General features: G+C 37.5%; 1 protein-coding gene across 4 annotated transcripts in view; it reads right to left on the reverse strand.

Annotated features, from left to right (window-relative positions):
- The window catches only part of POLA1 (DNA polymerase alpha 1, catalytic subunit), a 210,064-nt gene that overhangs the window by 116,961 nt on the left and 76,652 nt on the right, over positions 1-16,451 (reverse strand). For all 4 annotated transcript variants that reach the window (XM_076355992.1, XM_076355983.1, XM_076356000.1 and 1 more), the window contains 6 exons: positions 15,750-15,782; positions 14,034-14,126; positions 10,247-10,452; positions 8,833-8,965; positions 6,582-6,713; positions 4,371-4,545 (listed from right to left, as the gene is read on the reverse strand). In XM_076355992.1, coding sequence (XP_076212107.1) covers positions 4,371-4,545; positions 6,582-6,713; positions 8,833-8,965; positions 10,247-10,452; positions 14,034-14,126; positions 15,750-15,782 — 772 coding nt within the window. The remainder of the gene's footprint in view (positions 1-4,370; positions 4,546-6,581; positions 6,714-8,832; positions 8,966-10,246; positions 10,453-14,033; positions 14,127-15,749; positions 15,783-16,451) is intronic.

Here is a 16,451-nt window from a genome sequence, read left to right on the forward strand (position 1 = left end):
CGTATTTCAACCGCAGGTTAGTCGGGAGGCACGGAAAGTTTCCCCGCCTGCACCTTTGCCCGTTAGACATTTTGTGAGAGGCAGGGAAACGGCACGCAGGGAAACGGCATCCGGTGCTGCCACCTCGAGGCTACGGCCACGCATTTCAGTCAGGGCGACGCGGCGGGGCCGGGGCCGGGCCCGCCCGCCCTCCGAATCCAACCCTGGGCGGCCGAGGCCTCTGCCCTTCGGAAACGCACGCTTTTTTATTTTTCTCAGAGAGATCCTCCTGCGCTGCCAGGCTAGCGTGCCTTCTGCGTGGGGTCCTCAAAACGGCCTCTTGCGCAGTCAGAAGACGCAACGTGCTTTAGCAAGTCTCAGTTTCTAAGCAGGTCTAGAGCATCTCAAAAAAACCCAGCTAGACCACAAACAGCAAAATTCATACGCTTTGGGGTTTATTACTGTATTGTCATGAAGTTTCGTCATTACTTTAATCTTAATTTCCATCATTCTCCTCTTGCTTCACTCCCTAACGTGAGAAAACCAATAAAAAAAGACAGAACCTGATGTAATTCCTGCGTGCCACAAGGAGAGCACAACTGTCCTGGTCGCTGTCAGGAGTCAGTCTGAGTAGCTGCCAAATACTATATTAAAAGCACTTATTAAATAACTCTCTAGGAAGAATTAAAAAAAAAAGACAGTATCTTTAAGGTGGTGGTGGGTTTCCTTACAAGGAGCAGCTAACATGCAGACACTGCGTGGAAGGAGGAACCAGTACTGCGAAGTACTCTTAATGACAAGCCTCATCAGGACCCAATAATGACTCCCTAAAATTAGACAGCCTTCTGAAGAAATGCCCAAATGCCAAGCAATCTGCAGAGCACCAACGTGCACATCCACCTGTAAGGCAGCAGCACACATCTCTTTCAGAAGACCATGACACAGCCTAGGACAGCAGTCAGCAACTTCCATAATTTAGAGAAAATGATGGCATGCAGTAACAGCTACAAAACTCCCATGGTTAAATGACTCTGCTTCCATCATGCTTAGATACTTTTGACAACACAGAAATAAGATGTGATTTTTCTTTGAGACAAGGAGCAGTATTTATGTATCAACAAAAACCCCTTACTTTAAATACGTTAAGAGAATTGTTCTGCCACTACAGTTCTTTTCGTTTAAAAGCTATAGGTATCTTCAGGATGAAGTAAGGTCTCCAAGCATTTAAGAAGATCAGATTTATTGAATAATATTACTGATCAGATTGCACACTTTACTTAGCTTCAGAAACCCTGACAATCCTTATCTTGTCACTGCTTTTCCTCGAGAATGTCAAGAAAAAGAGAGTGAATGCAGGAGTATGCCCATGAGGTTCTCGTTTTTAGGAACAATGAATTTCCATCTCTCAAAGGCTAGGCAGACCTCCTACAACGTCCAAAAACAAAAGGCAATTTTCAGCTTGATTCCATAGTGAATGAATATGGTATTTAAGGAGTTCTCTGCAATTTTTAGGTGTGGTTATTTGCTTTTGTTCTTCAGCGTCTAAAATAGCTTAAAATAACTTGCTTTGAGCACAGACAGAACAAAGAACTTTTCACCATTTTGGTATGAGCCAAGCTTCCCTAAGCAGAGCTCAATTTTATCTACTCGGACTAACGCGGTGACATGTCAGTGAAACATTCACCTTACAAAGAGATTCTGTTAAATATGAAACCGAGATTTTTTTTCTACAACCATTCTCCCTATACAGACACATACCCTACATAACACAATAAATCAGATCAGGCGGAAGAAGACACACACAATGAGAATGCAACCAAGTTTTGGTCCATAGATACGACACTTAGATATCCTCCAGAACACCAGCTTTCTTCTTCAGAACAGAAAAATATGCTCTTTTGCAACAAGATAGGAAAAACGACAGGAATTTGGATGTGTAACGTGATGAAAATACTAAGCAAAAAAGCCCAACGTGGCAACACAGAACAGTAAACATTTTCATGTTTGCTTGTTTTAGCAAGCTGGGCTCAAGTATCTTGTACACTTCTGGTATCTTGTAAACTATTTTAAATTTCTTTGAAACAAAGCCACTTGACTGTCCCTCCAGTACTGTTAAAAAAAAGCTGTAAGATAACTTCACCTTGCAACAATTTATGTACGACTCTGATTAAGTGCTGTATATAAAGACCTAAGTAGAGCAGAAGTTTTGAAAAAGACCTGACTTTACCCCCAAGCTCAATTTAAGCATTCCCAAGAAAACAAAGCTGGAGAAGGAGATAACATTTTTACAGCACAGCAAGGTCAAACTGAACACATTTCAGATCTAAGATTGTAATAGATACATACAGGTTTTCAGACTGACAATTGTGGACTATTAATAAACTCTCAGCTGCATGATGCTATTATAGACCATAAAAGAAATTTTCATCTTGAACGTACTATAGCGCAAAAAGCAGCATAGGCATTTGCAAACAGTAGATGCTGTCAAGTGGTGCACAGTTCTTAAGATCTGGGCACTTAATTTAGGTGCCTGAAGGCAGCCAGCCTTTTCTGAAAATCCAACCTGTTGTGAATAAGGAACAACTCTGAATTTGAGCTTAACTCTACAAGACTAACAATCTTTGCCAAATAAAATAAATTAGGTTCAGAAATCCTTCCTGTCTTTTACTGAAATGAAGTACAAGTTTACCGCCTATTTTAAACCACTTCAACCTAACCAAGAGTGCTTGACCTTTTCAGTGAGGCATACCACATAGTCCACTCTGACATCAAGGAAAAGTTGTATATCAAGGCCCTGCCACAAACAGCATGATTTGTATGGTCAGCCTGCATGCGTGAAACAGGGCTGACACCTCCTCAAAGCACCAGAGCTGTTGAGGACACACTGCAACATCAAATACCTCCAAGAAATACCCTTGCAGCCTCCCAGAAAAAGCAAAAATTCCTGTCTTTTTTTTCTTTTTTTTTTACTGTCAACTTGGAAATGGGGGTGGAAAAAGCTGCATGTTACACAGACTGTCTTGGGAGATGAAGATCTTTAATGGCTATCACCCTTCTTGAGAAGCAACAAGACAGGAACTTACTTGCACACATTTTAAGTGCAAACTGCAAGCTCACCATGAGCAGAACCCTCTGTTAGTAAGGAAGCTACAGAGATGCAGTGTCCCAGGTGAACAGTCCTGAAGGCAACACGCTGCCAGTTGGCTTTAAGTGACCAAATCCTGGATCTTGGCCATTACCTAAACACCAAATGTTGAGGACTAACTCTTCCTTTGAGCATTCCAAAATTCTGAACAAAATCATTTCTGCAGGTCTGACCTTCCTTTAGACATGGGCATAGCATCAAACAGGAGATTATTAAACTGACACAGTGCAACTCTCTAAAAATGTTTTCTTGTGGAAGAGGACAGTCTTGTCAAGAACTCAGCAGCCAGCAAGAGTAACAACTTTTTCCGTGTCCTTGAGTAACAGTTTTAAAAATAATGAACTAGATGTGGGATACAAATCACAAAATTTGTTTATCAAGGAGATCAATCATGTCTGTTGGTGAATCACTTTTAGGCAGGAAACAACACTAAAAGGATTACACACACAGCATTGTATTTTCATGGAAAGAGACCCGATAGAACTGTTAACAATTTTTCAACACTTGTACTTCTTTCTAGGTAAGAAGCCTAGGGAATGTAGAAGATAGAGGCAATTGGGCAGAAAAATCTCTAATTCTAATTCCTTTGATATCCTCTTAAGAGGAAAAACAACTTAACAAGAGCAATTCCCTGTTGCTCATTTGAATAAAAACTGGTGATGCTGTGGGTCACTAGCATTAGTCACATTTTTTATAGCCCTTTCTTTTTTTTGGCCACTTCATTTCTCCATATGGAGCAGGCAAGACTGTTACTAAGGTTTTATGTTTCTATTATCCACTAGATCAGTTCTAGCAAACAAAATTCTTCATTTACACCCTACTAAAAATTTGTGTTCTTTCATTATAATTATGACTGCTTTCTCCCTGGAAAGACGCTAGAGATGCTAGGGTTTCTCTATGGAAAAATGCTAGTTCTGGATGCATGCTCCAGAACTACAATAGTAACTTAAGAAAATCTCAAAGATATGCAATAGTACTGTCATTTATGAACAGAAATTTTTGCAACTCTGAACAAGGATTATAAGATTACATTCATGTTAACGAGCACCTTCTGAAAAATGGTATTCTGCGAAAGTCATAGAAATACACTTACAATCCAAGCTGCTTTCTATAGACTGTGTAACACAAGCTACTGTTCATTGTAAAAAGACTGATTCTGGGAAGCATTTCTGTTAAGAAACATGCATTAAAACTTCCCACTTTGTCTCTTGTAATTCTTTAAATAAACTGAATTTAGAATACTTACCTAACCACGTTGCAATAAGAACAGAGTCAATTCCCTCTATGGGCTCACATATTCTAGCAACTACTGGATGTATTTGCTGTGACAGATAGTACTGAGTATCAATAGTAAGATTGTCTTGCTTTTGCAACTGTTCTGGAGCGTATGCTCGCTGGCTGGCACTGAGATCTGATCCATCCTAAGACAGGAGACACATGAAACAAAGTGTGAAAAAAGTAAAATCCACATTCAGTCTATACAAAGGATTATGCTTCAAATACTATGCATTATTTTACTGCAAAATCGTTACACAGTCACTCTCTTTTGGTTGATCTATTATGCATCCAACACAAATCCAGCAGTAGTAAAAAAAAAATTGCACTGCTGATGCTGGCATCAACTAGCAAGTTCAAGAATGTAAACCCAGCTTGTATTATTGCAGCCTACACGTGCAAATCAGTAAGAGTAGACAGAGTAAACAGTCCCATCTGTCAATTCTGAAATGCACAATGAAAACACATTGTAACCATCAGCCCAGTTAAAAATACACAGAGGGCATGCATTTTGGATTCACTTCGTACTAAACTAGCATTATCATTTTGCACAACAAGCAAATTCTAAGTCGTGGATACCAAAACTGATTCTGTTTTGCTAGAAAATTTATATTCTTCGGTTCTATAAAGAAACAAATAGAATGGTCAGAGAATGGACCATCGCTCATTGGCATGCGAATAAATGGCAGAGGCAATAGTATCGATTTGAAAGAGCAAATTCTGAAATATTCGGAAATACTGAAAGAAATACACAGTGACATCTCAAGCCAAGAGAGAAACACTACTCAGAGGTTAGAGCACACTACATTCTTCTCCAACTTGAAAGAAGAAGGTAAGGAGAAAATAATTCGATTTGGGGAGGCAATAATTAAATTGAAAACAGTATTCATGGAGGAAGTAAGTATCAACTCTAAGAAGATGGTACTCTTCTGGAAAAGGTAACTCATTCAGCCTGTAGAATTGTATTCCCAGTCCACAACTACACTAGGAAACTTTATTTTTAATGTGTGTAAAAAATCTTAGAGCAGAACTTAAAGTAGTATTTTAGCAAGCATTCAGTAATAGAAGTAAACCTTAATGGGGATGGGGGGGGAGTACCACAGCTTATTTTTTGCTAAGTACAGTCTCTTTTTTGCCTTTTTTACAGCAAAATAAAAAACTAATGTATTAACATATGACACCTTCATTTTTCAGTTAAGACGAGCTACTGGCTTCAATAGGGTCAGCAACCACGGACTGAAAACCCATCACTAATAAAGAGAGACTACAAGCCATTGGTCCCTCCTACTCCTTTCAGACAACTTAGTATTCAGAACAAAATTAATTTAGGACTATTCAGCTCATCCAGCTGCTTTGCAAAAATAATTACAATGCAATTCCTTCAGCTCCCTTCTTTCAACAAGTACATTCTTCTCTTGTATTGTGCCATTGCTCAGCCGTACCCACGGCCCAGCTCTTGTAAGTCTTGGCAGCTTCGCCACACCAGGCTAAGAACTCTCAATTAAATAAAAAACAGTATCTTCCCGTTTTTAACAATGAAGGAGCTGAAATAGTGGTCCACTGTAGAAGTCACATTGCCCAGTCTATCAGTTTGGCATAAGAGATCCCTTGGTCCATATAATCCAACCTACACTTTTTTTTTTTAATAGCAAATCCGAGCTGGAGTATGTATTTGTGAGATAATAATAAGCATTTATAGGATAAACACCTGAAAACATAAAGTTTCTCAAATTCCCCAGTCTGTCTAACAGAGGTACTGTCAGATCCAATGACTACGAATAGAAAAGACACAGGTTGAGACTGGAAATAACAATGACACTACTTAGCCACCACCACCAATTAGCTTTCCAAGAACGACAGGTTCTTCACCACCAGAATTTTCTTCTCCTTAAAACAAAGACTGGATTTTTTCCTTAAAAATAAGTTCTAGTTCCAAACAGAAATTAATTCAGGGAAACTTTATCAGCCACTATATGGAAAAAGTCAGATGAGCTGAGCTGATCATAATGGTTCTTCTGGCTCTTTAAAACTAAATTTAGTACAGAAAACTGACTATTTTAAACTATAACATAATCTCACTACAAAGAAATGCCAAAACATTTTTTCCAGGAATTGAGTTGGTTTTCTTTGCCATCTCTCAAAACAATACCTAGTATTTAGCTATAAATAAAGACATTTTTACCTGACAAATGATATATGACACTGTGTCTCCTGCCTTCACCTTTCGGCCTCCTTGAGAGTTTATCCACATGGCAACATGCACATGTGGCAAGCTTTTTTTGTCAGGATAATCCTGTGGATCTTTTGTCAATGCCTAAGAGATGAAAGGAGGAAACAGAAACATAACTACGAGAAAAGTATTTTACTTCAGTGATGGACAACTCAGAACTTTAGAAGGCAAGATTACATAGTAGCTATTTTCATCCATCTACTGCTCACGAGTACATTTGCAACACAAAAAAGTAAGATGAAAAAATTGTAATAAAGGTATTTTGCAGACACTAAGGTCTAGGTACCAGTCCTTCATACTTTACAAATATTATTAATAAAATGAGAGGATGCTTTTACAATTATTGTCTGAAAAATGAATTACATTATGTCCTGGTTTCGGCAGGGATAGAGTTAATTTCCTTTCTAGTAGCTGGTACAGTGTTTTGGATTTAGGATGAGAACAAAGTTGATAACCACCGATGTTTTAGTTGTTGCTAGGTAATGCTTACACTAGCCAAGGACTTTTTAGTTTCCCATGCTCTACCAACTGAGAAGGCTGGAGGGGCACAAGAAGCTGGGAGGGGGCACAGCCAAATTGGCCAAAGGGACATTCCATACCATGTGACGTCATGCCCAGTACATAAACTGGGGAAAGCTGGCCGGGGGGGGGGGCCACTGCTCGGGCACTGGCTGGGCATCAGTCGGCGGGTGGTGAGCAATTGTACTGTGCATCACTTGCTCTGTGTATTATTATCATATTATTATTATTATTATCATTTTATTTCAATTATTAAACTGTTTTTATCTCAACCCATGAGTTTTTCTCACTTGTGCTCTTCCAATTCTCTCCCCCATCCCACCGGGTGGGGGTGGGGGAGTGAGCGAGTGGCTGCGTGGTGCTCAGTTGCCGACTGAGATTAAACCACGACACATTAAAAGCACAACAGTTCAAAACAGTTACAGATATAATGCAATTGTTTTAAAATTAAACTAAATTGAAGATGAAAACATTACACAAAATATAAAAATATAGCCAGAGATAACCCTCTTACCGCTGCATCAATTCAGGTCATAAAGTAAATCTGAATATCAAGTAGTTAGGTGTATTTAACAAGCTCTGTAGCAAGAGGATACAACTGGATTTAAATATTTCCATGTATCTCATACTACTGAGATCCCACAATGAGTTTTTCCTTTACATAAAATAAAATGCTACGTTTAAATATTTACCGTCCTCCCAATTCTTAGTAACAACTTATACATTTGACTTAATAGTAAAATACATTATTTATTTTTTTCCAAAGTAGTAAAACAGAGGAACATTCAGCATTTAAAGTGAAAATTATTCCATATATATCTTTTACTGGGATACTAAATACTCTTAGAATATTTGCATCAGAACAGTCTGTTTTTAAGTCAACCATAAAAACTACTGATTTCTCTAACACCCTCATGACAACCTGAACACATTTCTTAACTGATTGATTAACACAGTCTTACAGAGCAGACAGATGTACGGCTGGCAAAAGAAAGAGGCTTTGGATGGAGCAAATTTGGGAAATCTCTTCTATTACAATCATGAGAGGGGCATGTAATATCCAATTCATTAATGAAACACCCCCCCTAGCGGGGGGGGAGGCTTTTGAAGTTAAAAATACAGGTTTCATTGAGGATTCATAAAAATAAACCAAAACCACAATGCTGTTTGCTACAACTCTTGTAGATAAAGCGGAGTATTTTATTTCTTGCTGCAGGAAAGTCTTGAATGAGATCTCAAAATGACTATCAGCTTTCTTCTACAGAGCTTTGAAGGGAAATAAACTAACGGGTTTTCTAGAAAACAGAATTTTTGATTCTTTTCTGTTGCATTCGTCAGTTTATGTATTTTAAAACTGAATTATAAAACAACAATTTAGGAGAAAACTTCTGAAAGCATGAGCTATCATGTCATTCTCAAAGTGCAGAATCAGTGGGGAAGAGAGCAGGACAGGACATGACACAAAGTTGTTATTCTGAGGAAGGAAGACTGGCCTCCAGCCCCACACAAGGTATTTTTTCTCATATCGTAGGATCTTTGCAGTATGTTCCAGGATATTCAGTATCTAATAAAACTCCTGATATTTCACAGCATCATAAAGATTAAAAAATTTTTTATCAGCAGTCAATATATTCAGGAACAGTAAAGTTTTTCTGAGACAGAAAAGAGCTGAGACATCATTTACCTTGTTTATTTCAAACTGATTTACTGGGATCTGGCCATTGATCACATTTTCTCCAATTTCTATAAGGCGCCTTTGAATATTTTCCACGATTATGTCTCGGGGCTGATCAGAAAGAATCTGACCAATTATATAGCTGTAAAAACAGTCCAGAAATGAAGAAAAGCTTAAGTCACGCAAAGCAAAACCATTACAATAAAGACAATCCTCTCTTTCCCTGGGTTACCTCTAGAAACTAAAGAGCCTGAGGATGAAGTCTGATGTAAAATTTATAGAAATTTGCCAGGATGTTTCATGTTGTGTTTTATTTGTTTACTTATTTTACTAAAAGCAAATTATTGTAAATAGTTCTAATGTTAAACAGTGATTTGGAACTGTTGAATGCAACTGGTTTCTATTTTCTGCTCCCATTTCATTTTGCCATTTATTATTCCATAGCAGGTATCTTAAGATGGGGGAGAAGAGATCATATCAAGTAAGCAAAGTCTTGCCTATTTCTGTAAAAAGTGGTTGGAAGATCTGCCAGCTGCAGAAGAGTTAGTCACTAAAGAACACTCTCAAACATTTGTATAGCTTTAATTACTAATACATTCCTAACTTGGAAAAATTTGCTTCTATTATGATGCATCTTTTCTTAGAAAATGCAAGTCTTAAGAACAGTAAGCAAGTGTGTGGTGTATTTTTACAGACGTAAAAAAGTATTCATTTTTGGATACATTTGGACCACAATTTGTTTAAGTTAAGTTTTCAAGAGGCAGTATGCCATGTAAGTTGAGTCAGCCCCCAGATGACCACCACTCCAATTTTCTTTCTACAGTGCTAAATGTATCATATGTATTGAATTTAAGTATGAAAATGCCCTGTGCAATGACAATTAATAAATGATCAATCCAGTATCCATCATAACGAAGTATCAGAAGAGTCTCATTTGAACAACGGAAGAGAAACAGTCTTGGGGGAAGGGATCATCTCCTCAGGCTGCACCCAGAGCACTTCCAGCTTTATCAGAGGATGCTGAAAGAGCTGACCACCAGCTTCTTTAACCACCTTTGAAAAAATATTCTGACCTAAAACCTGTGACTCCAAACGCTGATAGCACCTACCATTTTCACAAGATTTCAGCTGTGGTTTATTAAACTGCATATACAAAATTGCGACAACTCAAATGCACAGCTTCCACAGAAGATGCAAAAACAGATAGTGAAATTAGGGACATTCGGACCCGCACAAGTATAATCTGTTACCAAAGCCAAAATGTAACGTTTACCGTCTCCTACAAAAACCAGTTAAGATGCTCTAACACTGATGTTAGTTACCAATCTGTGCTGTTCAGGAAACAGCCACGCGACATCAAATGTTTATGAAGCATGTACTGTTTAAAACAGAGCAAAGAGGACAATGCCACAAAGAAACTCACTTTCCAGTCTCTTTTGCAAGATCACACCAGTCTCTTCGGACTATATCCAATCCTTTCAGTTCTTGTTTAGTTACGTATTTCCCATCTCCTGCTGGTTCCACAGTCAGAGCAGCATATTTCTTCTTCTTTAACAGTAGCAAGGACTTAAAGACTCCATCAATATCGATTTCCAACAATTTATAGAGCTTGTTCACTTCACTCTTGATCTGCGAATGCACCAGCATTAAAAGCAAATGCAACACTTTAATAACTATGGAAAAATTTAACTTCGAAGTGTATCATTCTTAAGTTTTAAAACAAGTAACATTACATACCATGTGTTTGCATACACATTTTAAAGACTCGTCAGCTATCATTAACCCTGAAATTAAGTACACAGTAGTATAAGCTACTATTAAAATTAAGGTTCACCCATTGGCTTCTTCAGGATTTACAGCTTGGTATATCTAACTCCCTAACAAAATTAAGCAGGTCAGAGAAGCATGGGACTGAATGTGACCTTGCAGATAACGGACTCCAGGCCGTTTTACTAGGGCAGCTACTCCATCTAGCCTCTCACATAAACGAAGCAAACAAGGGATTTCAGAGTAGGGATCCACTGACTCGGAAAAGATAAGAGACGGTCACTTAGAAAGCAATTTCCATATTCTGTCTAAAAAAGGTGCCTTGCAAAGGTGCTTCCCCCACAAACCAGGGAGGGGAGGGAGAACTATGACTGCAGACCAGAGCTCTGTGTGTGTATGTTCAGGAAAAACATGCACAAACGGGCAAGTGTTTATTTATACCCTTCCCCACAATATGCCTACTTTTTCTATAGCCTGATTTCTTTGAGGGAAAAGGTGCCATTTTTCTACACACAGGCTATGTCTTATCCACATACAAAAGCTTGAAATTGCACTTGATCTACTGTCTTAATGTAGTACCAAGTATCAAGTGGCTCCACATCTCTTACCTCTATTCTAAGAGGATAGAAGCGCAACAGCTCAAAACAGCACGTACCTTCAACAACAAACTTTGGTTCCAGTACAGATTCACCCACCTACTGGCTCGTCTAAAAGTTTCCCACTTGCATTTTTCTTTCTTCATACATTTTTACTTTACTTTCTTCAACAGAATATCTGCATATCACTCCTCAGACATCCTGTTCTGTCTTCATATGTTCTACTCTTCATTTTCTTTCCCCTACAACTTTTCTTCCCTCTTGATTTTCAGTATCTCCCTATCCACTCTTCCTCCTCCATTATTTCCAGTTCCCTCGTCAGAGACCACTAACTATGAACTATCCTTTTCTCATGCCTCACTGAAGTTTTATAAATTAAAGTTCTTTTGCCATTTAATGCATACCCTCACTAAGACATGAACAGTACCTTCAGCATCTCATTGGTTTTCTGTCTAGCTTTGGGCCCACATTACCAGTTTTAATCAAAACTTTCCTTACAAATTGTCCATGTGTATGTATATGTGTGTATTTAATTTTTCTCACTTAGATCTCCATTTTTCCTATTGCAGGAATTATCAACGCTTTTAATAATCTGGGTCTATCCTAAGAGTTTTATATCCCTTGTATATTTATAAATTATGAAGGACATCATGAAGCAAAACCATTTTGCCCAGAGGTTCATACTTTGTTCGTTAAAGCAAAACAGTCAAATAATTCCTCTGAACATTTTTCTGCCTTTTTTTTTTTTTTAAGTCTTTTCAATTTTTTTTTTTAGATCATACTAATCAAATGCTTAAAAACCAGCAACAGTGCAGCATTGAATGTACTGGCAAATCTGATTCACAAGGATGCACAGAAAATGAGAAATGTATGATATTCTGCTGTGTAATGACTAAAAGGGGCATGGATATAAATAATGGAGGGTAAAGGGCGGGAGTGAACACAACTAGAAACCTGTGAGACAAGGCATTAGATGGGAAAATTCAGAAAGAAGATGAGAGAATTTTCAACAATAGAAAAACAAAATTAATCTCTCAGAGGAATGCTTCATCGCTGAAGACAACCTATAAATTCACACTTTACATCAGAACAGGGGTACATACGCTAACTGCTCTCACAGTAATTGTTTGCATTAAACCTGTGTACCTTCCATACAGTCTACATTAAAGCAAAACTATCATGAATGCAATGTAAATATCTCTCATCTCTGAACATGAAATTCTGGGAAATAAATTATTATGCAATAGAACAGTGACATTTCTTGGGTCATTCCTCTCAACAGATACAATTCTCTATCCTGAAAACTGTTTATATGAATTATGCAAAATGACGAAAACCTAAATGATAGAAGAGTTCGCAAAAAAAGTCACTATCACTTTCTTGAGGAATAAACAAACACACACGTGAAACAATAAACACAAGAACCTCTTTTTTATGTCACAAAGAATGTTGAAAGCCACAACTTTAACAATTGTGATGCTAGGTTTGAGTGTGTGCTTATTTACAGACATAAGTTTATTCCCTTTTAAAATCAAGTAAACAATATGAAAACATTAATCAAAACGCCTGTCTTTTTTTTTTTTAAACCAGCTGATACAGGATACAGAAGTACATGGGATAAAAAAGCCTAAGATTTGACTCGTAAAAAGAATCATTGAACAGGTGACCAAGTTCAAAAACCTACCTATTCTCTCAGTAAGCCTGAATCAAAGTCAGAAGTATTTAACCTATGATGATGATGCTGTCAGACTTTATAAAAATTATTATTATTATTTAACTCTTCCTCTATACTGTTTAGCCAGCAAATGGGGGTACAGGGACAAAAACCAAACCAGAATGAAGCCACACATACACACACGGCTGGAGTAAGATTAAACCTTCTTATACGCTACTGGATATACACTTGAAATTATATATAGTCTCGTATGTGGCAAACAAAAACAAAAAAAACCCCAACAAAAAAAAAAGAGATTTCTTTCTTCCATGCCATCAGCCCTCCTGCTACTTGGTTATGACATCAAGATATTATTCCTTTTTCCATGCTCCTGAGATGCATCTACTTCTCAAAGTACCAACTTAGCATGAAGGCAGAAGTATTCTAAAAAAAAACCAGAATCACTGTTGCCTTAAAATTACATAACTTTTGTTTAATACTATACTGAAAAAAACCTCTGTTTTCTTTGGGTTTTTTAGAGCTTCCATAGCTTTCATTTTCATCACAATTTCTTCCATCTTTCAAAAACATCTTTTCTTTAAAATGTTCTGCAACATTTCTCACTTCTCTTCCGCAATTTCAGGGAGCCACAAAACTTCCACATCATCAACTGCCAACTGCTAATCAAACAGATCTCTTCTGTATCTAGTATACCTTGGAAATTAGTATTTTAATTTACCACTGGAAATTTGATGGCACATAGAGTGTAATACATACTACATAACTAAACAAAACTAAACTGATAAACATCTCTCATGTCAAAACAAAAATCATTAAAATCAAAATTGTGTTCACATTGTAATTGGAACTAATATGGAGGAATTGTACCTTACATTTTGACTTACCAAGTATTCAGAGAGTCTCCTGGTAACTTAGGATTGGTACAAAAGCTCATTATACAATGAAATGTTTTGTTTTAATTTAATGACTTTCAAAAATGCACAGAGTGGCTACACCTGGAGACAGGGCGCTCGGAGCTTTTACTACTCCATAACTTCCATACATGGTCAAGTTCTTCTTCCTCATGGCCTATTCTCTGCTTATGCCATGGAGTCCTCTCTCAGTACTATCTGCTCCACTCAGTGTTACAACACAGACATGTAGGAAAGCTTTAGAAAGAAAAAATTCCTTACCTTGTTCCCCAGCTTGAAGACCTCATCCAAATTGGTGCTGTTCGTGTTTATCATAATGGAATCTGTGTCTCCATAAATCACTTCAAGGTTCATCTAAATGAAACAAATTACTTTGAAAAACAAACCAGAACCACTCCATCTTTTTAAAGTCCCACCTCATTTTCAAGATTTAAAAAGATCATTGTCCATATATTATCCCTTAAATACTAAAACGCAGAAAAATGTAAAGTAAGTTTTTACTGAGAAGTCTGTACATTTCATTAAGACATACTTGAATTCAAAGAGAATAATGAAACTTAAACCACTGATATGTTTAAAAAAAAATCACTGTTCAGTTGTGTACATAATATAAGTAGTTAAAATTTTACTAAATGAACGCTAGAAAAATAAGTCAGTGAACAAGTCTAATCTTGAGAAACAGCAGGAACTCTAATCAGAAATAACTTTGGACTGCTAGGACACAAGATGATCATTTAGACTCAAAAACTGCTGGACAAATTCAGGCTATTCAGATAAGACATCTAGCCAATGTGCTTAAAAGATAATACTACAGTTAGGTATCCTATTCCATTTGTAGCCATCACAATACTCTTGCAAAAAAAGTCATTCTGGATTAAAAAAAAACAAAAACAAACAAAAAACTCCACTTAGATACTCTATTTCAAATAAATCTAGTGAAAGTATTGGCTAGTAGATACAGTAACTGAGTTTATATATTATTTATATGCAGTTTAATAAACCACAGTACTGTCCAGATTAGGCTGCTCTTCTTACACTTCTTCAGATTATGCATGTGGCTTCACGTTTCCATCTTCCCACTCCCATCTTTTTTCTTCTGCTGTAATCTAATTACCTGTGGTAGTCCTCCCCTGGGCAGCAGATCTTCCAGGGAACAAGGTTTTCCTTTTGGATAAGGATCTAGCTACTGTGACCCGCAAGTTTTGCATCCCCAGATTGAACTACTGAACAATTACACCAGGAGATGAAGACAAACACCTACTTGATTCCTTCTCTCTGACTGACACTCTGCCCTTCATATCATCTCTCATTCTGATCCTTGGAACAATTCAAATGCCCTACTTGGAAAAGATTGTGTTCAAGCACCAGCCAGACTGCCATAATACTCTGGGATAATGGAGCAAACTCTAGACAAATTGAAGCACATAAAGCCTGAGGTCCATATGAAAGGCACAGTAAGGAAAAAGGTGAAAAGAAAAATTGTCAACACCAGTAAATGTCACCAAAAAAAATGGGCAGATAAATCCAACTACGTAATACTAACTTGAAAAAAATGGAAACTTGATGTCTTCAGTGGTGGAAAATCAATGCAGCTGTAAAAAACTGCAGCATGGCTATGTCCATGTTAAACTCCATATAGTCAAAAAACCACCCTGTGACAGAGTTTAAAGGATGCCAAAAAATAAACCATAATAAAACACTAAAACACATGGTGTAACAGGTCTATGAGTAAACTCTAATTAGCACTGTTGCTAATTTGCTTGAAACAGTCACACATAGGCTTCAAGCAGGGGCCAGATCATATCTGTGGTAGGAAAAGAAAAAAGCTATAATCCATTAGGAAGGATTACATTTGTAAACCAGGCATCCTAAGAAGTGATTTCAGGTCTGTTTGGGTTACAGTTCTCCCAGAATAAAAAAAAATTCACCAGGTGTGCTCTTTAAGGGTTGTTGTTTAATGAAAATGCTCAGCATTACCTTTTGCACCATCTCCTTGGTATGCATCAAAATCTGAAATAAAAAAAAATAATCAAAGGTTAGCATATGATATAATTACAAGCTAACACATGCAAACATATCCATTAGATTGCTAACTCCAAATGCTCTCACCTTTCAAAACAAAGCAAACCACCTCTCTCCTGGCAACACACAGTCACTTCAATACTCCTATTACATGAGTAAATTCTCATCTGACCTTGTATTAATGCTATTATTAACTCCCCTAAAACAAGATTAAAACAAATCTCAAAATTGCATGTGCACACACACATTCTACCTTAGGAAAAAAAGAACACTGAATCAAATGCTCAAATAAAACCTAATCAGGAAGTGCCAGAATTAAGCCTCTTTCAGTAATGTAGGTCAGTCGTCTCCTTCATATCCATCATCATATCTCTTGATGTCATTGAGGTTTTTCCCAAAAACGTCCTGTCTTACTCAGTACAGCCTGGATGGCGCTCACTTAACAAGAACCTAGTCAAAAGGTTGATTACCCTTGTAATGATCTCAAAATGGGTCATCAAAAAGCAAACTCCTTAGGGAAACCAGACCTGGGACAAGGAGCTGGGATAGAGATAGGATACAGATGTTGAATCAGTGGGCAAATCCACGTGTAACCAGGTTTGTTCCTCAGCCAAGACTGCACCCCAAGTTCCTTGAATGCTCTGAATAGCAATTCTC

The sequence above is a fragment of the Aptenodytes patagonicus genome, chromosome 1 (genome assembly GCF_965638725.1).
Source record: "Aptenodytes patagonicus chromosome 1, bAptPat1.pri.cur, whole genome shotgun sequence".
NCBI classification, from domain to species: Eukaryota; Metazoa; Chordata; class Aves; order Sphenisciformes; family Spheniscidae; genus Aptenodytes; species Aptenodytes patagonicus.